At 46.9% G+C, this 25,613-nt stretch overlaps 2 protein-coding genes across 2 annotated transcripts; both read left to right on the forward strand.

The window, feature by feature from the left end:
* Positions 1-9,292: 9,292 nt before the first annotated feature.
* On the forward strand, positions 9,293-16,263 carry T265_14611 (hypothetical protein; the record flags this gene model as incomplete). The annotated part of the gene is made up of 3 exons (XM_009174395.1): positions 9,293-9,327; positions 9,514-9,950; positions 15,855-16,263. 3 exons carry the CDS (start codon positions 9,293-9,295, stop codon positions 16,253-16,255), a joined length of 873 nt encoding a protein of 290 aa, XP_009172659.1.
* A 1,903-nt stretch (positions 16,264-18,166) lies between these two features.
* On the forward strand, positions 18,167-23,576 carry T265_08550 (hypothetical protein; the record flags this gene model as incomplete). The annotated part of the gene is made up of 3 exons (XM_009174387.1): positions 18,167-18,330; positions 23,141-23,375; positions 23,413-23,576. The coding sequence occupies 3 exons, from the start codon at positions 18,220-18,222 to the stop codon at positions 23,574-23,576; spliced, it is 510 nt and encodes a 169-aa protein (XP_009172651.1).
* Between the last annotated feature and the right edge of the window lie 2,037 nt (positions 23,577-25,613).

Raw genomic sequence — 25,613 nt, forward strand, 5'->3', positions numbered from 1 at the left:
AACCTGGTGTGAGAGACTCTGTGAGTGTCGCGGGACACTCTCCAGTATAGCTCAATGGATCGCTGAGGTGCGCAAACCGTCACACCACGGTAAGGTCCAGTCTCTTCGTGACGGGCCCAGTCTCTTCGTGACGGAGTCCACTCTGTTCGTGACGGAGCCTTGACAGTGGAAATCGAGAGGCAGCGCAAGCATACAGGTGGTCAACCTTTGACCAGGCAGAGGGGTAAGAGATTATGAAATCCTGGGTGCTGTCGATGCGACTCTGCCTCCAGGATAGGGACCGCATGATTCCCACTGCCCATGGTTGGAGACACTGCGAAATATGACTACTAATCCATGTCGATCGCCTTGTTGTGAGTTTCCGTCCAGATTTCCTGAATGAGTGTCTGGAGATACGGGCACCTCGGATTGACTTATCACCAAGTTCCTTTCCCGTCCACTTTTATTTTTGAATCACAATGGGGGTTTCAGATAACTTAGATTTACGGCAAGGAGCCCTCAGTGTTGATGTTGTGATGACGTGATCGATTTGAGTTCATCGTTGGGGGCCAGATGGCCCAAGTGTTTATAGCGCGAATTTACTGACCGAAAGGTCCGTGGTTCGAACCCGACCTCTGCCTCTTGACTTCTCCTGTCTAGGCTTTGGTAACCTGTCAGTATCCCAGCCCTCGTGCTTCCTTCCGGTAGCATGGCAGCTAGGGACCGAAAGGGTGCTACAACTGAGAACTCATAGGAAAACGTGACCAGACGACTCCAGCTATTTCGGAAGTTAGCACTGCATAAAGACAGTTTACGGTCAGCATATGGCTGAAGCAATCGTTCGCGATTGTCTGTATGTACGTAGTCTAATTCACTTCAACCACCCAATTGAGTCTAACGTGCTCCAAGTCTGTCTACTTGTGCATTCAAATCTGCGGCAACCGAAGCGATAACTGAGCTTTGAGCGTGCCGTAACAGGGCACTCAAAGCGTCTTAAAACGTGTCTTTGATGTTATTAGCGTTACAGTCAGTTGGGAAGTAAGCGGACACGATAAACCGATAATTTTTTCCCCATGCGACTCTGTCACGAAAGTCGCCAGATGAACCGCACTGAGGCCACCATCACGGGTATCCAGTTAAGTATGGATTCTCCCGCCCGGTGACTTAGGACGATGCCGATCCCTGTACATTCTGCCGCGGTGGCCTGTGGATCACCAGAGATGCTCAGCCGGACGCGAATCAAGAGTGATGGAAGTATTTATTCACTGATTGCGCTTTTATCTTGAATTCCTGTTTCAGACACACAGCACATACCAGTGTTAACCCGATCCAATGGAGGATCACGAGCAGCTGATTTCCATGCTTCAGATTTTGATCATTAAAGTGACCAGATGGACAAGGCGCACAGGCTTGAAGACTGATTTCGAGATGCGTGGGGTTGTCGCTGCTCAGTGACCCACAGATGTTGCGGCCAAGACCGATGTAGGACGAACGGGGTCATCGCTCCTAACGGATAGGCCTGCGAGGGCAGCGTCCGTCACGAAGGGACTGGACCTTACTGTGGTGTGGCAGTTTGTGTACCTCGGCGACCCATTGAGCTATAATGGGGTGTGCGCGACACTCAGAGTCTTTCATACCAGGTTAGTCCATGGGTAGAGGTCTGACGAACACAGTCTCCTGGCCCTCCAGGTTGGGGGTTTGAACATGTCATCATCATCATCATTGTCAACTGTAATAACCGCGCACTCGTCGTACAGTGGTTGTTTCTGCCGCAGTTTCTTTCACCGGTGATTTTGGGGGGGTATATAGCGGACTAGGACCTTATCAGTGTGTTCGGATAAATTAACAAGCAAAAGTAACCAATACAATACCACAAAATCACAATAGGAAAGGAATGAGTAGTCAAATGGGGACTCACGAATGTATAGGTCCAATAGTCTACTACACCGATCCAAATGCAGTAACTGGATGTGAAAGGAAATATTCACTTATCGAAATTTCCCACAGATGGTTCCGCGTGAGTGATATATTTCACTGTAGGAAAATTATTCACGGCTAAGAAGTGTCACAGGGGTTTATTGTGACGTTCAGCAGTTGACACAAACACAGATTTAGTCCCACTGGTTCAGCAGTCAACAAACATTTCAATGGAGCGTAAATACACTCGTTCAGCAAGAAGTCAGCAGGTCGCACCGGAAAATTGTGTATTCGTAGCATTAAAACAAACGTCATGATACAATGTGAACGACAGTTACAAAGTGTGGTTCAAGTTCAGGAAGAATGGTAAATGTTACAACGGATTACAGACACTACAGGTAGGTAGCTGTGTATTGCAGGCGGGAGATGATGAATTGGTTCATAAATCCAGCTCTGTCAGTGGGCTGTCGAGTGGGTGGGGGGTTGGAAAAGGAGCTATGCATTGAAGGCAATAGCTTTGATGCATGAGCGCCATTGAGGGCGCGACTGGGCCATATCTGACAATGTCTCTAGCCATTGATGTGGCCCCTCTCGGGGTCCTCATCCAGGAAGACGGCAGTGACCAGCGCAGCTGAGTTTGCTGGTAATGGCTTTCACACTTCGTTGCCAAGTCATTGTTTGACCGCCTCTGGCTCTCTTCCACTCTCCACGTGGTTGTGCGAAAAGAGCTCTTCGAGGAAGTCGGTTGACAGGCATGCGCAGTACGTGACCAAGCCAGCGCAACCTATGCAGTGTGATCGCCTCATCTGTCGAGGGTGAGTTATTTCTCCCGATTACCATTCGATGTACTTCAGAATTGCTGATCCGATGTTTCCACCAGATTCGGGCAATGCTCCGAAGACATCGATGGTCAAACACTGAAAGTCTTTTGACGTCCTCGGCGCGCAATGGCCAGGTTTCTGATCCATATAGTAATATGGAGCGCACCGCAGCATTGTAAACTCGACCCTTGACAGAGAAGCTGATGTCACGCCTACGCCACAGGTGACGTAGGTCCACAAAATCTGCTCTGGCCTTCCCAATTCGGATGGAAATATCATCTTTCGCCGGACCACCGGGACTGGTACAGCTGCCCAGGTAAACAAATTTGTCCACTGCCTCAATCGGTTCATCCGCAAGCCTGATGCTAGAGTTCGAGCCCACCCGGTCTTGCAGTAGCACTTTACACTTTGCAGGTGTGAAGCGCATGCCAAACAGCGAGGCAGGATTATTTGAATTATTTAATATTGTTTGCATTACCACGGGGCCAGATCCCAGAAGAGCTATGTCGTCTGCGTACTAGATGTCTGTGAGCGGAGGCCCAGGGAGCATTTCTGCTCCACAGACATTAGAGACTGGTACTGAGTCCTCCATGATCGCTGCATACAGCAGGGCGGGTAAACGAAAACATGCTACTGCTGACGCCTCCCTTCTCACACTTTCACTCGCCTTCGCGCAAATTTGAATACTTTCTCCACATGTCCCAGCTCTGGGATTGACCGTTTTGCTCGCCCCGCATCACACTCAGCTACAGCTTCTGTACGTCCGAGTTCAGTCACAACCCTAAACACTTCGATGTCTGTTTTCAAACCCCGAAAGCCTGTTTACTTAGCCACCATTCAATGTTCGCACACAATTGAGCAGGTCAGCAGGTGTTTCTCGCTCGTACGCTGGATTCCCTCTGTATTGATGTATATTGTCTGCCAGGAAGAACGACGCAGGACGCAAGTACTGTGATCGAACTGACTGCCCCCTCGCTCTCTTCCAGGTTCCGGCTGCGCACCTCCGGTGATGCAGAGGCCGCTGCAGCTGGATATGCTGGGGTGGGTATTGTATTGAGCGAACGAGCGGAAGCGTCTCTGCTTGATTGGATACCCATTGATAGTCGCCTCTGTGCGGTTCGTTTGACAACATCTGTGAGAGAATCTAGAGGAAGTGAGGTCCGTCGCACCTGGTTTATTGTGTGCTTACGCCCCAACTGACTAGCTCTGAATCTGTCAAGGACAGTTTTTATGACACTCTACGCGCCCTTCTACAGCAGGCTCAGATATTGTTGTGGTTGTTGGTGATATGAACGCATAGATAGTTAGACTAAGCGCTGCTGAGGACCGATTGGGTGGTCGTCTTGGTTTGGACACTAGACGCACGGACAACGGAGACCGCTTGCTTCAGATGTGTACTGATCACAGACTGTTCCTTTGCAGTACGAATTTTCGGAACAGAAGCGGAAATCGCTTGACAACGTGGTGCCCACCATCAAACCAGCGCCGAATCCAAATAGACCACATCGCCATCAGTTATTGGTGGCGAGGGTCGATCACCGCCTACCGCTCCTTCTGGAACACCAGCACTTGTACGCTGCTGCTTTTCATTGCGCTTTCCAGGTGTACATAAATCGCGCTCACCTCGCTTAGCGACTGAGAAGCCAGTGGACCCAGAAGTCAAACCAAACTGTCAGAACCAGCTCCTCGAATGCCTGCCGGAGGGTACGGTGTCGGATATAAACGGCCACTGAGAAAAAATATCCAAAGCTGTTGTATCGTGGGTGACCGTCTATGGGTTACGCCTGCACTGAGCCTGCCAGACTACGCGATATAGAGAAAACAGAGAGCTCGGGACACGGCTTTATTGTCAGCACAAAACATACAGAGCGTCTGCGTAAATATATAGGATGACTAATTGGCCAAATATGGTCGTTCACTTGTTCGCTCCGTACAGCCAGTGGCAATTTTCCGGTCTTGAACAATCTCAGGACCAATACGCTGGTCGTATGTTGCTAAGCCGTGTTTGGTGAGCTCCACCAACGCAGCTGCTTTCTGGACGTGTCGTACCGATGGTGACCTTGGGGATGCGTCACTCTCTGCACATGTACTTTTTCCATGTCTGGGTGTGTCCTGACAAAAGCTCTAGTCAAAGCAGGAGCGTCTGCTTGCGGTACAACACAGTCAACCTCATCCAAGCATTGGATCTCTGATAGGACCGTACCTTTGCTGGAGAGCTGGCGACAGATTCCACCTGGCCACCACCACAACTCCACCCGGCGCATCACCCGACGCCAGGTGAAAATGAGTGTCCGCGCAGATCGAGGAGCTTGGTGGACCTGACGGGCCGAAGAAATGGAAGATGCAAACAATGCTAGAAACGTGTGCAAACTGTTCCACTTGATTCTTTCGACCAGTCCTCGGAAACCTCTTGTCAGAGAAATAATCAGGGACAAAAATGGCTCCCTGGTATGCGGCCAAGCAGAACGTTCGGACCGCTGGGCACAGTACTTCTAACAGCAATTCAGCTAGCCACCTTCTATTTCCAGTCCAGAAACCTGGCCTTCAACAGAAAGATGGACCGTAAATATGAAGCTGCCTTCAGTCTTAGAAGTGTCCGAATGTATTTCTCTACTCAAGCGTCATCGTGCTGCTGGTCCTGACAGCCATCCACCTGCTCTTTTCAAAGATGGCGGTGGATTCCTCAGCCAGTGCCTGTCTAGCCTATTTGGGTCTATCTGGAAGAATTAGACCGTCCCAGAAAACTGAAGTGAATCTACAGTAGTGCTCATTTTCAAAAAGGACACTCAATGAATGTAATAACCACAAAGGTGTTAGTTTGACGCCTGCTGTAACAAGGCTTCTGGTGTCACTGATTTCTCGTCGTCTTACGGTGGCACGCGAAGCCTTGACTGATGAGAATCAAGTGGGATTTCGACCAGGTAGAGGCTACGTTGACCACATCTTCACACTCCGTCGGGTGTTAGAGCGACGTCATATGTACAGACGACCTACAATCCTGGTATTCCTTGACTTCAAGGGTGCGTTCGATTCTGTTGATCGATCAGTTCTGTTAACTACACTTGCTCAACAGGGTATGTCCCAGGAGTTTGTAAACATAATCCGATCCCTATATTCACATACTTCTGGGCGGGTGAGAGTGTATGGTGAGGTCGATAAGCTTTCCTACAAAAAGTGGTGTCAGACGAGGATGTCCACTCTCCCCATTCTTGTTCAACTTCGTCATTGATGAAATAACACTGGACGGTTTTCAAAACCCCGGTGTTCAAATTGTTGCTGGTGAGAGCCTTGTCGATTTGGAGTACGCAGATGACGTCACCCAGACCAAAGCAAAACACAAGCTCTGTTGAATAAACTGACCACGATTCCATCTTTTGGCATGCGCCTTGTACCTTCAAAGTGCAAAGTCATGCTTCAGAACGTGCCGTCTGCGATCATATCCCTTACAATTCAAGAAGAATCACTGGAGATTGGGGAAAACTTTACAGACCTCGGTAGTTGTATTAGCTCTGACGGAAGTGTGTCTGATGAAGTCAGTGCAAGCATCTCAAAGGCTCAAATCATGTTTGCTAGTTTGCGTCACTCGTGGCGTCAAAAGTGCATCTCACTGTATCTTAAGGGTCGTGTGTACCAGGCTACAGTAAGGGCTGTGTTGTTGCATGGGTGCAAGACATGACTTCCGCTGGTAGTTGATGTGAGGCGTCTTCAGGTTTTCGATGCCTCAGAAGCGTGGCTGGTAATGGATGACGTCAGCGTTTTAGTAACGAGGTGATTAGAAAACGGGTATTTGGTTGTACTGCATGCACCTCAATCCGGGAAAACATCCAGCATCATCCACTACGATGGCTCGGTCATGCGCTACGCATGCTGAAACAACGTCTACCGAGATGAGTGTTGTTCTCCGTGCCTCCTTCTGGATGGCACAAACTGCGAGGTGGACAGCACATGAGTTGACAGAAAGGCGCGAAAGAGATCACGAAGAGCTTGTGTGTTGTCGGTGTTGTGCGCCTTCCAGGATGAAGTTCCCTTGACCCCGTCTGTGCTTGGCTGGAGACGTTGCAAGAAATGGCGGCTAATCGATGTCAGTGGCGTTCGTGCTGTCAGTTTTTTCCTAGATTGTCTGATTGAGCGGTTGGAGGTGTAGGCACCTCAGTATGCTTGACATAGGCCAGCACTAGGTCCCCTCCCTTGATGATGAGGGCCGTGTTATTGATGGGGTTCTTGAATGGGACGAAACGGATGCGTCCGTAGTACCCCGTGGCTCAGAAGCCTGATAGCAAGGCAGCGGTGTTGGAGGGGGGGGGGGGGAATACCAGGGCATTTTTTAAAAAAACAAGTCGCCACATATGTTCCTAATCCTCAGCTTGAGGGCCAGGAAGTAATGTCCAGACCTCTGACCATTGACCAACCTAATGTGAGACTTAGCGTCGCACGGAAACCCCCTAATATGGCTCAATGAGGTGATGGAGACGCAGGCCGTCACATCACGGTAAGGTAAAGTCCCTTCCGATGATTTCGTTAACCTGGCCTACAGCTGATGGACCATCCGGAAGAGTTGAGAATAATCATCAACATTTGCGGCCATTTCTGACCAGTAATCCGTGCAACCTTTCAAGCCGAGCGGGTGGCCTAGCAGAGTAAGCTACGGAGTGAACAAGTCGGCCCTACCCGCCTGAGCAGCTTTCTGGGAAGGATGGATGGCCTTTTCGGACTCGTGATGTTAATCCAAGGCTCGATGTGCCGGTCTGTTGCCATGGCAACTGAAGAAGCACGATGGCTGAGATAATGCCAAGTTCTCCAAGCTCAGACACGAGGAGTCGAGATGCTGAGGTTGGTTCGAAACACAGATCTTGCGATCAGTAAGTAATCACTGAGCCATCTTGAGCTCAAACGAATCTGTTCGCCTGTTTTTATTTTTATCGTGCTAAACGCGTTCTTTACAAGTTTTGCTGTTATTCTGGTTGTTGACGTAATTTAAGTCGCTTCTGCATTTTTCTTTTTCTTGAACAGATTCGTCCGCACATTTTGCTGCTGAACAAGGTAGACCTAGCAGAGGAGGTTACTGATGTGAACGCCTTCCGCGCGGAGATATTCAAACATTCAACGACCCTCAATCACAATCTAGCTGAAATTTACTTCACTCAGTTAAACTGCCCGGAGCGCCAGACACAACTGCTTAGACGTGTACTTAGGAGGTAGGTAAGTATGAATGACCCAATTACTTACACAGTCTAACCGTACATTGGTGATCGTGAGGAGATTTGGTAATTTTTGATAGAGACTTCGTCCTTTCAGTGACGCTTATCTACGCGAAAGAGCCGGGAAGCAGTGTAAAACTGTTTCATCCTTATTGGGAGTAATAAGCAGTGCGCACCTAACAAAACGCGGTGCGAACTCATCACCTTCTGGTCACTGGTTGAACACTTAACCGTTCGACCATGAGCGCGCAGCTCTCACTTAGACCGGACACAACGCCACTCACCCCTCAATAACGAAGCCACACCACATGGTTACTTGGTTCTTTGACTGGTTCTTCTCAGATGGAAGTTTCACTCATTTTGTGAAATTCTCCTCATAGTTATTCTAGTTGTATTACTCTCTTGGTGCACAGATTACGCGAAAGGCCGGGAAGCAGTGTAAAACTGTTTCATCCTTATTGGGAGTAATAAGCAGTGCGCACCTAACAAAACGCGGTGCGAACTCATCACCTTCTGGTCACTGGTTGAACACTTAACCGTTCGACCATGAGCGCGCAGCTCTCACTTAGACCGGACACAACGCCACTCACCCCTCAATAACGAAGCCACACCACATGGTTACTTGGTTCTTTGACTGGTTCTTCTCAGATGGAAGTTTCACTCATTTTGTGAAATTCTCCTCATAGTTATTCTAGTTGTATTACTCTCTTGGTGCACAGATGCCGTGCAACTAGAGGGGAGATATAATCTGTGCAAATGCGAGGGTGCTCAGGCCCACATGAGCGCAATGTAAAGCCTGGGTTTTATTGAAACCATGAAGCTTTCGTCTTATGCCTTGGGCTGTGTCGCGTTCGTAATTGTGAACCACTCAAGCTTCGTTTCAAGACTTGAGGAATACTGGAGAACAAAGACAGGACTCAGAGATTTCAAAGTTACTCCGTGGTAGTCTTCAGTTTCTTTTAAAACGCGCTCGATATGTTGTCTTAGCACCTTCTGATCACTTTGAAGTAAGCAATAGTCCTCCTTACCGCCTCGGCTTTATGGAACATAGATATTTCATAATAGTTACAGTTGGGACACATGAATTCGATGGCTGTTCTTGCCCGTTGTACTTGGACCGGTTCAGTGGTGTTCATTCTGGAAAGTCGGTTTTGGGCGCCTATGTATGGTTGCTCCAGCTTGTTTGAGTGTACTAATCATAATAATCGTTCAGCTGTAACACCCTTTCAGTGCCTAGCTGCCATGCCACCCGAAGGAAGCATGAGGGCTGGTTGGCCAAGCCTAGACAGGGGAAGTCGAGAGGCATAGGTCGGGTTCGAAACACGGACCTTCCGACCAGTAAATTTGCGCTCTAAGCATTGGGTGTATTGAGAACCGATGGTAGTTTCGGCCGATTGTTTGGGGCCCAGCAGGTAAATATGAGCGTATTTAAAAGAGTCATGCTTCAGAGGGACACCAACAACCGTGCGTCCGTAGTAGAGGGGTCTGGTTATGCAGACTTTCTTACACCTTCAGCCCCAGAGGACGCACTTTGTATGTTTGAGATTATCTGCACCTTTTGTACTTTTATGCCTTTGTCAACTTCATGGTTTTTCTAGCCTACCGCAGCTGGCTCAAACTGTGGCCATCCCAACAACGTCTAACAATGAATTTGATGGTAACCAGTCATTGCAGTCTGCAGAATCATCATCGCAATCCACCATCTCTACTATGGCTGTCGGCATTCCAAACAGTGGAAAAAGCACGCTTATCAACGCATTGAGATCTGTTGGTCGTGGCGGACCTGGTGGAGCGGCGCGTGTGGGACGAATGGCTGGTCAGACCCGTTCTGTTGGGCAACCAGTTGTGATAAGTCGTGGGGCTCCAGGCACCGTTTCAAATCGGTTGGAATGGTTGGATGATTCGGTCCAGTCTTCAGACTTTCGCATTGTGATGTTAGATACGCCAGGCATTCTGGAACCGAAAATCCGAAGTTTGTCGGAGCAGCTGAGCTTATGTGTTTGCGGTGCCGTTGATTGGGGTCTGGTTAGTCAGGGTAAGTCCATTATTCGCTGGAAAGTGCGAATCGGCGAAATATACGTGAGTATTTGCCGTGAATTTGCATAGAGTTATGAACCAACATATAGCTGTGCACTTTATTTCACTACCTCCAGAAATACTTGCGACCCTGTTAGGCCAAACAGTTTACAAATGATCAATCTAGTCAATGTAGTTAATGTACTTGTTGGCGTACATGACGACGGATTGAAAACCAATCTTCCTACTGTTGGGTTGAGTTCGAATACAGGCGTGCGACAATTGACCAATAGACCGACAGTGGCTTATCAAAAAGTCCGCTTGGTCGTAGGCATATCAGAGGCCATACTAAGGGCTGTGCTGTTGTATGTTTGCGAGAAAACGAGTTCGCAACGAGGTATCAAGAAAACGTGTATTTGGTTGCGCCATAAGCACTTCAGTCGGGCAGTGTCGACAGTGTAGCATCAGTGTAAACACTGATTTTGTTTTCTGATGATTTTGAATGTTTTCTAGGCGATAAATCTGATGGCGGCCAATTAAATAGCCCAAAATATAACGAAGCAGTGAACGGAACGCAAAACAAACTGGTTTTAGGGCCAAGAAGAAATCGCGGAATGAGATTCTGCAGACCAATTCGGCGTTCGTTTCCCTAGTAGCATCCCACTTTTACTGTCTGAGGCTAGTACTTTAAACAGGATCAAACAAGTAACAATATGATTTATGGTGTTTTGCATAGTATATGTAGAAACCGTGTTGTTTTAATGGTGGACCTGGGACATTTACGATGAATCAAGAACCGCCTAATCAACAGTCTTACTATATGGTGATATGATGTATGATAAAATGTGGAACATATAAAAAATTAAATGTCTGACTCAATGTCCATTCTTTTGCCACATGAAAACAGGATTTCGACGTACCTTCCTTAATGACGTCCTTCCTCCCAGAAGGACTGACCAAGTTCATATTGGGGATGATCACTTTATGCACCTTTCCATTGCTTCCGCTTTAATGTTGGGATGTGCACTTGTACATATGCTTCCCTATGCGTTTCTCATCTTCCTGGGGTGATTTATTGTGTTGACGATTTTTGACGATTTTGGTTTGCATTTGACCTCCACCCGATACCTCAGGTATTCTTGCTGTGTGGTGGTACATCCTCTTCTTATTGAACGCCAGTCATCGAAAATACTTTAGCCCGACGCCACTGTGGAAATTTACACTCGACTACTTCATTGTCCACAATATTGCTTCCGCTTAATGTTGGGATGTGCACTTGTACATATGCTTCCCTATGCGTTTCTCATCTTCCTGGGGTAATTTATTGTGTTGACGATTTTTGACGATTTTGGTTTGCATTTGACCTCCACCCGATACCTCAGGTATTCTTGCTGTGTGGTGGTACATCCTCTTCTTATTGAACGCCAGTCATCGAAAATACTTTAGCCCGACGCCACTGTGGAAATTTACACTCGACTACTTCATTGTCCACAATAGTGAACGACTCTCTTTTCCTTTCCCCACAGCTCCTATGAGCCGTGAGATCGAATCCTTTTCCATCACCAAATTGCTCTCCTTACCCGTCTACTTCCCAACACGAGCTCCTGACCGCGACTGTTATGATGCGGAAACTTTTGATCTCCTTTCCGCTAAGTATCTGTCAATTATGCTGTATTTTCTTGTCTTTCTTGGCGCTTTGGATCATTGCCTTGTCCCACTCGCTTTCTCTTTCAAGGTTCAATTTCCCCTCGTCCTATATTCTGATGATGTTATTCCGCTGATTGGAATGTCATGCATCAATTTTTGGCAACGATTCTTGGGGGTCTTGTCTTTTGGAGAATCTTTTGGTTCCTGCTAGCAGCACACGTTAATCCATACATTTTTCAAACCCGGCGAGGAGTCACCGTCCGAACGGTTTAATCATGCGTAGGTGCAGATAGTCCCTGGCACGCGCTGTCTACCTGCTTGCCTATGATCGACAGAGTTGGAGATATTTTTATTGCACGAGATGTAATCCAGAAGTCAGTCTATACTAAAGCAGTTGCCCGTCGTTCTCTTCCGTAATCAATTCATCTAGATTCCCTAATTCTCTGTCGTTAGAGAAAACAGGCTTCTTTGCTCCACTTTCCGCGCCTGTCGCTTCACCGACCCCTTCTAGTCGCCCTTGCCGCTTATTACTATGAGCTGTGTTCGCTTTTTTCAAAAAAAAAAAACGCAAACTCACTACCTGGTTGCTGATGAAATTCTCTCCATTGTGTTCTCTCTAATTATGCCCCAAACTTGAGCCAATCATTTCAAAGCTCCTTCGTTTTTCCTTATACATTGGTGTTTTCACTTCAGCTCATTGGTCGTTCGTATACCGAAATGTGACTCTTGCGCTAACTCAAACAAACACTCGCCAATCTCCATCACACCCATCTTGTCCAAAGTCCTTTAATTGATTTTCACCATGCAAATCTGTGGTCTTGAAGGTAACGTTCTCTTGGGTCACATACCACCGTTGTATTAGCGATGTGTTGGCCTACATGTTGAACGTTTGATCTTCCTTTCTGGACTCTCTTGGTGAAACGAATGTGGTCGCCCTGAATTTACCGAAGATGTCTGACTGGGTTTGGAGTGTGCATTTTAGTGTCGAAATTCCCATATACGGGCAAACTTCAGAATTGATCACTTGGGTTGAAAGTTTCCTGTATACCCGTTCTTTGCAATTACGAATGGATGGTATTATCTCTCAGACCTGTGCTGATGAAATTCTCTCCATTGTGTTCTCTCTAATTATGCCCCAAACTTGAGCCAATCATTTCAAAGCTCCTTCGTTTTTCCTTATACATTGGTGTTTTCACTTCAGCTCATTGGTCGTTCGTATACCGAAATGTGACTCTTGCGCTAACTCAAACAAACACTCGCCAATCTCCATCACACCCATCTTGTCCAAAGTCCTTTAATTGATTTTCACCATGCAAATCTGTGGTCTTGAAGGTAACGTTCTCTTGGGTCACATACCACCGTTGTATTAGCGATGTGTTGGCCTACATGTTGAACGTTTGATCTTCCTTTCTGGACTCTCTTGGTGAAACGAATGTGGTCGCCCTGAATTTACCGAAGATGTCTGACTGGGTTTGGAGTGTGCATTTTAGTGTCGAAATTCCCATATACGGGCAAACTTCAGAATTGATCACTTGGGTTGAAAGTTTCCTGTATACCCGTTCTTTGCAATTACGAATGGATGGTATTATCTCTCAGACCTGGAAAACCAGCGTTAGGGTTCCCCGAGGGTCTGCGTTCTTCCCCACTCCTCATCGCTTACGTCTTGTATTCCTTTAGAAAGGACGCAACCATGCACTTCTTGTTGTCCTGCTGCTACCATCGCTCCGCGACTTTCGGGCTCTGGTTGGACACAGCACAGGTCATTACTTTCTTGAATACTGACTTTTCCATCATGCTGGACCAGGGTTGTTTGGAAGTCAGCAACTTTCAATCTTTTCCAGTCCTTCCATATGCCCATATCCCTTTGTAATACCATTCTCGACTTCAATCTTTTGGTGAGATTCCCGTTACCTGACCTTCATCCTCCTAATCCTCATACATCAAGTTTCCGGTGGTGCGAGCATCTGGGAAGGCACGCAACTAATTCATCCATGTTCAAAATGATAATTCCCTCCATCCGAGAGCACCGCTTCCATGTTTGGAGTGCGGTTACCTCCTATATTTCTCTCCTTAATCCCATTTAGCAATACTCTTTCATTGAGTAACAATCTGAAAACGCTTTCCCACCGTCGGGATATAGCGTTTCTTGCCCTATTCTGCCGTTGCCACCCCCAACATTATTAATCGGTGTCTGCTTTTCCTGTCTCTGCCTACGTCTTTCATTCGGGCAAGACATCCTTGCTTATCCAGTCACCCTAACAAGTTAAAGCTTCACGTCACAGAAGTGATCTTATCTTTCTCCGAGAACCTTGTCATCTCTGTCTTCTCTAACTTATTTTCTTTCTACTTGTTATGAGGCTGGGTCAATGGCTATCTCAATTCAACTTGAGTTTCATTTTATTCCCTTTGTCTTTGTGTCACCTTTCATTGTTTGCGGACAATGGGCTCCCCTTGTTTAACGAAAAGTAACCTCGCCAATCGGTTCTCACGCCTCCATCGGATGAATTATTATCAGCACTATTCAAAGCACCAGTGTACAAAAAAGCCATGCTGTGGAGGTAACACGTGAACTTTGAAAGAAATACTGATTGACTATGGCGTCGCTACCATCATCGCCGGATTCGGAAAGGACTCACGGCATAGTATTGACCCGATTGACGTTTCGGCTAACAGTCTGTAGCTATTATACTCTACCCACCCTATCATGGAACAATCGACCCGTAAAGAACGTGATAATTTCTGCTTAGGGCTTGGATATGTCGGTTATTGTGACCACTGTTGAAGAAGACCAGCTATTCTGTCGCATTCAACTTCCAAGGTTGCTTTGGTCACAATATTTATGAGACTTTCCATCTACAAGCGGAATATCAGGTGGATTTAGTAACCCGAATAAATCTGGGCTTGTGGCTAGAGACCATCACTTTCCCTTTTTGAAGTGGAGTTCGACAGCGTTTCCTCATCTCCGCAGTGTTTGAATTTCGTTATTAATAGCGTTGTCAAGGTTGTCTGATTTATTGTCGATAGAACCCGTCCGTGCCTAAAACACGCGGATACCTATGTGTTGTTTTAGCACTGCATGCTCTAAGTTCTGGATGCCCTCGATAGGTTGATGAACTTAAACTTGAATTTCTTTGCGCAGAATTTTCAAGTGATGGTTTCAAACTAACTTGCCAATGCGCGCGATCTCATCGTCCCTGGGAACACAATGTTTCCAGTTTAGAAATGATGTGTACTTGGTGAGCTGCTTCAGCACGGTGAGCACTCATCATCGAGGGATGAGTGGCGTTTTTAGAGGTCCAGTACTTTTGACGGCGAGGATGTATCGGCTCAGTCCTCAATGGGTATATGTAAATCGCCCCCGTAGGCGCCTTTGCTTACCCTAGACTCCCTAAACGGAACTTAAGGACTAAAAAGCTCTGCTCGAAGCGTATGTACAGTTATATGTAGTTAAATTTATGAAATACAGACGAAACCCGATCAGGCTTCTGGCCGGCAGATTTCACGGGACGTGTACTGACGACATACCGAATTGCGAATTGATCTTTATCCCAAAAGCCGTGGTGGAAAATGGCTGTCCAGTGAAATTCTTTCTGAAACGACCGAATTATAAAGTAAAACCACTGGGCTACTGATCAGACTGCAAACATTCGCTAGAGCTGACATCCTTACGCGCCGGCTGACTACATGTAAAGCCGCATAATTGAGCAATGGTGCGATGGCTATGGTCAAGGCTTGCCGAGCACATCGTTCCTCAAGGTGCGCTCAAAACAGCTGAATCACTTGCAATTTGACTACGACAACCGACCCCAAAAGCTCATCAATTTGCAGGTCAAAGTGACTTGTACCATATATGCCTCCGCCATTTGATTGACTTGTGTTTTAGACCAATTTTGTCCACATCCTACTCTGTGTTTACTGTTTTTGACGGAAAAACGAAGTCCGTCCTCAAACTATTCAGGCGGCCGAAGGTGTTTCCTCTAGTCTCAACCACCATTTCACTCAAGTAACCAGCCGAAGACTACTGAATGAGGTGACTCCTGTGAGAGGATCAGTTTTGCATCTTAACTGTTCGTAATCGGCAGCCACAGGCCATGTACTCAGAGTTTAAGGCTGAATCCTTATTCCTGTTAAATCTTCCTGGCTTTGCTGACACAAATCGCTGCAAATCTGGTTTTACGAGGCTGATGCGGCTACTTAGTCTGTGTACGGGATCGTGTTAATGTTTCCACCATTGGGATTCAGTTGGTTCTAATATACTTTTTGTAATCTTTTGCAGAACTCCTCGTGGATTATCTATTATTCTGGTGGAATCATCGTAAAAAGACAGAGTACGTGTCAGTCCTCGAGTTGCCCGGTCCGACAGATAACATAGTCGAGCTGCTTTCTCGGGTTTGTGCCCGAAACTCATTTTTCGCTTCTGGAAGTGGGTCGCAACGTCCGATTCCCAGATCACGTTGGTGGGAAGCTTGTGAGGTGGAATCGTTAGATGACTTGAATATGTGTTCCAGTTCCACACCTCGACCTGATTTCAGAAGAGCAGCATACCACATTTTACGGCTTTTTAACAAAGGTGCCTTTGGCCGAACTACCTTTCTTCCTTCTGATGAGGTTGCGGCTGCTAAGTTTTTTGTACCTGCCACTCGCAAACCACTTGATGCTTCCTCAAGATATTCATAGTTCACCGTTTTCTCACCTTCATCAGTGTAAATAAACGTTTATATTTCAGCACTTTTTTCTGAGTGTTTGCATGTTGTGCACTAGGATCTGTCACACTAGTGTTTGAATCTTCCAGTTCACTGTTCATGGCTTTCAATTACGAGGTATGCAGATGGAATCGAATCGTTCAGCTGCAGCACCCTTTCGGTACCTAGCTGCCATGCCAACAGAAGGAGTCACGAGAGCTGTAATACTACCAGGTTGCCAAAGTCTAAACAGGAGCAGTCGAGATGCTGAGGTCGCGTTTGAACCGCGAACTTTCTGTCAACTGGTGCCTTAACTACTGAGCTATCTTGAGCTCCGTGAGGTATGCACCTATTCATCTAGACACTCAAGCTATGAGTAATCGGTGGGTTGATGGAATTTCTTTCACTTCGCAATCCTTCAGGTGGCCTTTTATGCTCTGATTTGGTCTCACTTCAGAAGAAACTGGGTTTCGCTCAATTGCATTGGCAGTCACTCGTATAGGGTCAGAAAGTCGGAAAGCCTCCACATTTGAGGACAGTGCTCCATTTACCCAGTTTTTCCCCAATGAATGGGGACGATGTAGAGTTTTGTTCGGGGACCCTGTCCCTAACATCTGACTCGAAAGTCTGAACCACGAGGCAGCGGTTGTCAGGGCAATCTTGGGAGACCCAGCCCTGAGCCAATGACTTAATTTTCTGACTCATTTGGCTGCAGGAGGCCTATCCCATCATCATCGACAGCATGACATCAGTGTTCAGCACCGATGCTTCACTGCCGTATCTGACATATCTGTCCCGAGGACGCACGGAGTAAGGCATTACTGTCTCACTCCTAATGCAGCTGCACATAGCGGTGCCTTTTGAGCAGCACCGGACTTTGGCTTTTGAAGTATTTCGACTGTATTGAATAATGGGCCGGCGGTCACGATCAACCGTTGGGCGATCGGAGTGTGTAGTTTTTAGGTCCGTCCTTCGTCAGGGGAAGGCAGCATCACTGCTTCCATAAATACGGACATGCTGGTCGCCTGGTGGCAACACCTTAATGTCTTCACGCTAATAACCCAAAGGACAGTAGTGGTTACCTACAGAACGTTTCGTACGAATACTCGCAGTGCGAGGACTCGATTATATTCGTTTGGCTGCACCCTGTTGACCTTCCTGGATGTTAAACCTTCGGGACCTGAGTTGCAGCCAGAATAGCCCGCAGGATCACTACAACACAGTGGTGAGTGATAATGATGGTTCCATTGGTGGTCTACTGCACTGGTGGGTGCGACCTAGCCACACACCGAATGGCATGTGCACCGCAGGTTTCGTTCTCAGTTCATAATCTTCATATTCCCTATTTCCACCGGTATCAGTGAACGCAGCTGTCTTAATCGGAACACCTGTTTTACACAGTGGTTTACAGCCGATTGTGGCTGATAACTTTCTCAGTCGCAGTTTTGCTCTTGGGTCTTAGGCTACAGAAAGCGAACCTGTTTGACTTAAAATTATTCAGGTTGTTCACTGCATTAGGCTAGTTTGCTGTTTATCGATTGGGACAAACAGGGCGGTTAATTTGCCTTCGTCCGAAACGTTCGGTAATCTACACTGACGAGGCACGTCTTCCGCGTCTTGTTCGTAGCGGTTGCCTCAGATCAGCTAACCAGAGTTCAGACGACCCTTGCGAAAGTAATTGTGCACTGGTGCTGTGCTCTGATAAGAGCAGAATTCCTGGCTAGTTATCGTTTTGTGCCGAACAGTCGCTAAGTGGGGCTGAGTCAGTCTACTGGTGTGTATGCAGTATCACATAATAAATTCGCCTGGTATCTGTGGTTGTGGCTTGTTGTACTCCAGTTCAGCAAGGTCTTTGGGCTGCTACGTATGGGGTAGTTGGTAGTTACAGCTTATTGTGGTCAGAAATGTTGACTTCACCCGTCCATCGGCTTTGTTTGATTGTATTCCTCTTCTATTTAGATGGATTCTCTTCCGACCGAAAATGTAAAACAAACCCCTTCCCTGGATTCGCTGGATTTGGGTGATCCACCTGAGGACTGGAAAGGCTGGTTCGCCTACATGGCCTTAAAGGTATGATAATTCTACTCACGTTGTTTAACCGTGACAACGTCTGTGCAGGTGCACAAGTGTAGTAGCAGTAGGCTAAATTTGTGACCTCTGCTCCAGTGCCCCATAGCAATTCATCTTAGATCGCTTTGATAAGCAGGCTCCATCTGTATCTAACAGTGCATGGTCATTACTGCTATGTCACCCATCGGAACATTGAATTTACTCCACCGAGTAGTTATTTCTTGTCACTCTTAACGGGATCTTATCGCTCAACTGCAACACCCTTTCGGTGCCTAGCTCTTATGCTACCTGAAGGAAGTATGGTGGCTGGGATACTACCCGGTTGCCTAGGCCCAGACAGAAGAAGTCGAGATGCAGAGGTTGGCTTCGAACCACGGACCTTCCAGTCAATACATTCGCGCTCTAACCAGTGAGCAATCTCGGTCCACGAAATAGAAACTCTCGATTACTCATCTTTGTTGCATCGTGAAATGCGGCAGTCCTTTTGCCTGCCATCGCATCAGGCTGCCTCCCACAAACGAATAACGACCAAATCACAGCCGCTTGTGTTTGTACTGGATCTAGGAGCTGATACACTCAGAGAACTTGTAGTGACGGTATTTTTATACGGAAGAATATTCCTAATAGACAGCAGTTGGTGAATAATGCCGATGTCGTATATACTGATGAGAAAATGTAATGAAGATAGTTTCCAACGGCGTCTACGGCGTGCTAATTTTGCAGAACCGAGCGAAGGATGAAGATGAAAATGAGAAAATGTATTGAAGATGGTTTCCAACGGCGTCTACGGCGTGCTACTTTTGCAGAACCGAGCGAAGGATGAAGATGATATCGAAACGGTCAGACTGACTTGGTGTCCCACACATTGACTTTCCTCTGTCGGTTCTTGTCAGCTTCCCGACTGGACTCCAAAAGACAGGGGTGGTACTTGGCTAGGATCGTCGCCTAGGAATCGCGCCTAATGGCGAACACGTGCTACTGTTTTGTCGTAATCCCGTGTGTAAACGCTTTCAGATTTCAACTTTTCCTCCTATTGTTTTCGTTCGATTGTTGATGCGTACTGCTTTTGCTTTTGTGTTCAGTATATGATACACATGCATGTAGATAATCGCTATTTATCCCTCGTTTCGCTGTCCGCAGTTCACGGTCTATGTTGCTAAAGATCCGTGGGGTTTCTTCGGCACCGTATTGATGATCCTGACCCCACTGTTCATGCTCGGTGCGTTTTGTGCCTATAAACTCGCTCAAGAGCTGAAAAAACAGGAGATGGAAAAGAAGCTGAAAGCAAAACGAAGCGCTGCCATCGCCAAAAGTCGGAAACAGGTTAAAGCTGATTAGCTGGTCCTATGACCCGCTTATCTGAACCCGACGTTCCTTATGATGGTAAGTTGCTTGATATGTTCGCGTTTCCTGTCTTATGCATGTTACGTGAGGTAAAATTAATAAGGTCCTTGTTTTCTTCGCTTCAGGCCACATGTGAGCTAGCTTTGTAATAACCTGCATCGGATTTACTGAAGGCGATACGTCGGTCAGACCTTCTTTAGCGCCGATGTTTTCTCCACTTGTGATATTGATGCCGATAGCCTACGGTTGTTACAGCTTCTCTTCGTACCCAGTATTTGACTGAAACTGCTGATGTCACAGACAGTATCTTCCAATCCACATACCGGGTACCATCGAATATGTCACTTTTAGTACGGTTTAGATAGCTGCAGAGACTATCGGAATCTGACGGGGGCTTCCAGAAATCTGCTCGGGAAATCTTGCGCTTCTTTTGAACATGTGCGGACCTATGAGCTTAATTGTGACGTAATCCGCTTATCACCGCGACCCCTCGATCTTTTTGCCCTGTCCTTTTTTACATTTGTGTGCGTGAATGCATCTAACCGCGCGTACGACTCTTGTCTAGTCTCGTATAAATTTGTGATGAATTCGCAAAAATGAACAGTCCCAGAAAGTGTGCTCTGCTCATCACCGTTCACATCATGACATCCTCGAATATCTTCAATCGCCTGAAATACTAGTGGCTGCTTTTCACTGGCAGGGGATTATTGGGGGCTTATATTTTCCTCATTCTTATATTTTTTGTAAGTGACTGGCTGGTGACGATCAGCACTCCACTCCTTTCATGAGCAAACACTCCTTTCGAGGAAACAACTTTGGTTGTGGGGAATTCCCATCGCTTTTCCCTGGTGGAGAAATGCAACTGCTGACTCAGTAGGTGACCGATGCCATAATTTCTGCTGGCACACTATCAGGGGACTCTTAGAAGTGACTTAACTTGATAGATAATTTAGTCCAGGATACGCTCATAACGCCGTATGTTAAAAACCTCGCGATACGGATTGAAGTAAATGAAGCTGGAATGTAGGTGGTTCTCACTCAATTTTAGCTCAACGTCACTGAATGTATCGTTGGGGGGTGACTTAGACGAATAGGACTGGAGGACCATTAGGTGGTACTAACGTATTGCGCTTGTATGTCGCGATCGCCGGTTCATTATAATCTGGAGTACCTGAACCGTCCGCAATTTACTACGCACAAAGAAATGCCTATCAGGAAACCCGGAGTTCAACTGAAGTTTACTAACTTTTCAAGAAGGCCCTGGTGTAATCGCCTCTCCCACGAAGGAACTCTCTCATCGGCGATACATTTTATCCGAAGGTGCTTCCTTAGCAGAGCGTATTGTATTTATGTTTCAAGGACACTCACCGAGAACAACTTGTGGCGTGGACAGAAGTTTACAGCATTTAGCCAACTGTACACGACGACGTTCGTGAATGTGATGACTAACATCCAAGCTGAGGTGACTGTAGAAAACAACGGAGAACAGCAGTTGTTTTTCCTAGTCTAAGTTAGGATGGTTGATAGTCCTTGATGCATGTGGCCTCCTGAGTTATTCTAAATAAAAAAGAAGCTACTGTATATACTCTGTCCGGTTCCCAATTGAGTGCTCTTCCTTGCCATCTGCTGTCAATGTCGTGGTGGTGATAGTGACACGTTCCGTACGTTAAACCGGTGTTGTGCAATCCAATGATGGAACAGATGTTTTAAATGCAAGTGATTCCAAATTCCGGATTCAGGTGATTGTGGTTAACAGTGAACACGACTCCACCTAGCTCCAGAGGTGGATTGGTTCGTTGCCGCCATACATATTCTATGACATTGTAAGTGGGCCTATTTACTCGTCGAGGCGGTTTTCGGCTAGTCCGGTTTTTGTCGACGCTATCCGCCATCCCGGCTTACGTTCTCATGGCTGCGTGCTTGGTTGAAAACACTGCGGAATATGGCTTTAGGCTGTCCTTGCTATCAGCCTGTACCTAGATTGCTCGAGTGTGTTCGGAGACGTGCGCACCTCAGAAATCGATTGCCACAAAATGGTTTTACCTATTTTATGATGTTCCCGACAAAATGTACGTGACTACACGGCAGTTACGTACTCATGTGTTACTGTGTTACTGTTACTCTAATAACACCCTTTCGGTGCCTAGCTTCCATGCTACCCAAAGGAAGCACGAGGACTGGGGTACTCTCAGGTTGCCCGAGCCTAGACAGGAGGAAGTCGAGAGGCAGAGGTCGGGTTCGAACCACGGACCTCCCGGTCAGTAATTCCGCGCTCTAGCCACTTGAATCATCTGGCCCCCGTTACTGTTCCTAGGGACAGGCGAACACTTACTTTTTTGTTTAGAACTCCGGTGACTGCTGTAAATAGTGGTTTTGCTTAATTAATCTTCAGGTTTGATCAGTCTTCATGAAACCTAAACCAGCATCGAACGTTTTGTTGTTCTGGTATATGCTTTTCTGTTAGTTACCTCTGCATCCTCATTCAGCTCCACATCAAACATTTCCGTTATATTGTTTTTAGCTGATTTCCCATTGTCTGGGACGTTTGGTCTCGTTTAACGAACGGAGGTCAGCTCTGCGAACTCACTTCAGATAACCCGTTTTCAATCTTTCCGTCCCAAATCGCCCCTGGGAATTGGCTGAATCTTGTTTGCTTTTCGTACACTTATTGTACCTTTATGCGAATTGTGTTTTACAGAGATCATCGACGTGTTTTTTTTCCCGTGCGCAGTCGAATTTGCCATTCTTTGTACCGCTGTCGTTTTTTTGTCACGATTTTTTGAGCGATCCGAATGTTCCATATTCATCAAATCTCTGACTAAACCCATTTTGTACATTCAGTTCTGTCACCCCGTGGTGTGTGTGCGTGTGTGGCTTTGGGAATCACAGATTTCACTGATTGATCGACTTATCGTCTGACCCCCGACCTTAAGCTGTCACCTTGTCATTGTGGTCGAGCTTCTGTGCTGCAATGATCCTGCGGGTTATACTGGCTTCAACACAGTCCCGAAAGATTCGACCATGCCAGGGAGGCCAATGGAGAACAGCTCGACGAAGAAAAGCGAGTATTCGTAATACGAAGCGGTTTGTGAAGTCGCAGGGTAAAGTCGCACTTACCTCTGGGTTAGTGGTGTGAAGGCAATAAGGCGTTTCCACCACTCCGATCGCCCAACGGTTGATCGTGACGGCTGGTGTATTATTCAATACGACCGAAACCCTTTTGAAACCAGAGACTCCGGTGCTGCTCAAAAGGCACCGCTATGTGCAGCTGCATTAGGAGTGAGACAGTAATGCCTTACTCCGTGCGTCCTCGGGCCAGACAGGCCTCCTGCAGCCAAGTGGGTCAGACAATTAAACCATTGACTCCGGACTGGGTCTCCTAAGGGGATGGCAGATACTAAGCACATAATATCTAGCCCACATTGCAGCCTTTAATACCCATACTCTATGTCCAATTAGGAAACAGGCATCTGTTGCTGAAACATTGCTTTCCCTATCTGTTGATGAATATCGTGTTTGCGAAACAAGACCTCACTTCGGTCGTGCTCCTCAAGCCGCCTTGGACAAGCTCAAATTTTCTCCAGATTTCGCTCTTCGGGTATCTGGTGATCTTGACGCAACAGCGCGTGGTAACTACGGTGTGGAAGTTGCATTCAGCTCCGAAGCTGAAAGCTCCTTGCTGGAGTGCATCCCAGTAAACGGTCATTTTTGCGCTGTGTGGTTGTCTGGCTCAATTAGATCAATACAGGTCGTTTTACTGGCAAACGCCCCGACAGATCCGTCCCGACTGCTTCGGTCAGCAAGAAGTCCAGAAAGGCGTGAAAGAGATCACGAAGAGTTTGTATGTTGTTGGTGTTGTGCGCCTTCCAGGATGTGGGCCCCGTGACCCTGCCTGTGCTTAGCTGAAGTCGGTGTAAGAAATGGCGGCTAATCGATGTCAGTGGCGTTCGTACTGTCAGTTTCTTTCCAGATTGTCTGATTGAGCGGTTGGAGGTGTAGGCACCTCAGTATGCTTGACATAGGCCAGCACTAGGTCCCCTGCCTCACCCACTCTTTTTCTCTCGTTTTCACTCTAGGACTTAAGATGCCTAAGTTGGACGAACAAGTCCGGAAGAAGCGCATTAGGGCTATGAATTTGGGGTCGATGTTCAATGTATGGATAACTTGGAGCGACTGCTTCAGTTGTGCATAGATCATTGTGTTCCTGGCCAGTACGAACTTCCAATACAAACGCTCACGTATAGTTACTTGGAGACCACCTACCATAAGACAATCGTGAACTCGACTGGACCATGTGGCTATCAGTTACTGATGGGGAGTGTCATTTAAGGATTGTCCTTCCTTCTGGTGTAAGGAGCTTGATTTTGATCATGGTATTTTCGTTTGAATGACGCGTGCCAAAGGAGAGCGGCTCCGTCCATCAAATTCGACAAGTTTCAGTAGCTGAAGAGTATCGAGCTGAACTGGCTATAAAGCTACTGGATGAACAGTTGGTGGAGATTTCTTGAAGGATGAATGGACGAGTTAAAGAAACTATGCTGTGAGCTTTCAGAACCCTCTATCCAAGCCATCAAACCCAACCAAATGAGCAGATCTTATTGCCAGAAAGGTTATACCAGCAACCAGTGACTTTCATGGCATACGCAGATCCCTCAAACACCGGATAATCGGGAGCTTGAAGAATGGCAGAACGGTGGTAGATTTCGAAGCCCCAGGAGATGGAGAAGGATTTCGCTGGAGTCAACAGCCGTGTACTGTTTCAGCTGATTTGATCAACGGGTCGAAAGAAATCAGTTGTCAGTGAAACAATGTGTGAACAAGATGGAACAGTCGTCTTGAGTGATCGGCTGAACACCTCAAAGAATAGTTCATCTGGTCTTCTTCAAAACCTGCTGGAAGAACGCAGGGGACCTGAATAGAATATCGACACCATCCCACCATCAACAATGGAAATCCATGGTGAGAAATCAATCCTCAAACACGACCTGGCGCAGATGGTCTATACCCGCGCTTTTCAGAGTGTAGTGAGGTCCTGCTGATTCATACTGCAGAAGTTTTGGAACGAAAACAGAATGCCAGCCTAATAAAGCTCCTCGAACGTCATCCCAGTTTTCAAAAAGGGTACAAGAACGTCATGCGAAAACCATCATGGGATCAGCGTGGTATCCATCGCATCTTAGGTGCTCTCTGGCACTATTTTGCGCAGTTTGATGGATTATCGGGAGAGAGACTCGTGAGAATCAAGCTGGGTTTCTCTCTGGTCGAGGATGCATCGACTATATCCTTACCTTGAGACGGTGTTGAACAGCGCCACTGCTTCAAACGTTCCACGTTAATCGTTTTTCTTCATCTGAAGTCTGCTTTTGACACTGTCGTCTGGCAATCATAGGTGTCCCAAATTCGTTTTCCTTATAATGGCACTGTGCGAACTCCTGTGGGCGCGTACAGGTGTACAGCAAACTTTCGCCTGAGTTCACCACGTGCAGTGGTGTGAGACAAAGATGCACTTTCTCACCTTTCCTCTTCAGTTTTGCTTTGATGTACCGCTGGAAATTTCTATGCCTGCGTCCGGAACCTCGGGGATCGAAGCGTTCCCGGGACGTTTGTTCACCTGTATTGAGTATGCAGACGATTTTGCTTTCGTTGGTTCAGGTCCTTCAAAAGTTCAAAGAATTTTAAGTAAACTAAATAACTCTGCAGCACGGTTTGGCATCCGGTGTACACCTGCAAAGTGTAAAGTGCTGCTACAAGACTGTGTGGATCAAACTCAAATTCATGCTTGCAGATGAGCCAATCGACGTGGTAGATAAATTTGTTCACCTGGGCAGCTGTATAAGTTCCGGAGAACTGACTGGTGATGATAGGGCAGTTTTTGCCAATCTCAAACAATTAGGGCGCTGACCTGATGTGAGTTTGTCTGCCAACGGCAGAGTTTGCAA

This window comes from Opisthorchis viverrini, assembly GCF_000715545.1.
Source record: "Opisthorchis viverrini unplaced genomic scaffold opera_v5_226, whole genome shotgun sequence".
In the NCBI taxonomy this organism is placed as follows: Eukaryota; Metazoa; Platyhelminthes; class Trematoda; order Opisthorchiida; family Opisthorchiidae; genus Opisthorchis; species Opisthorchis viverrini.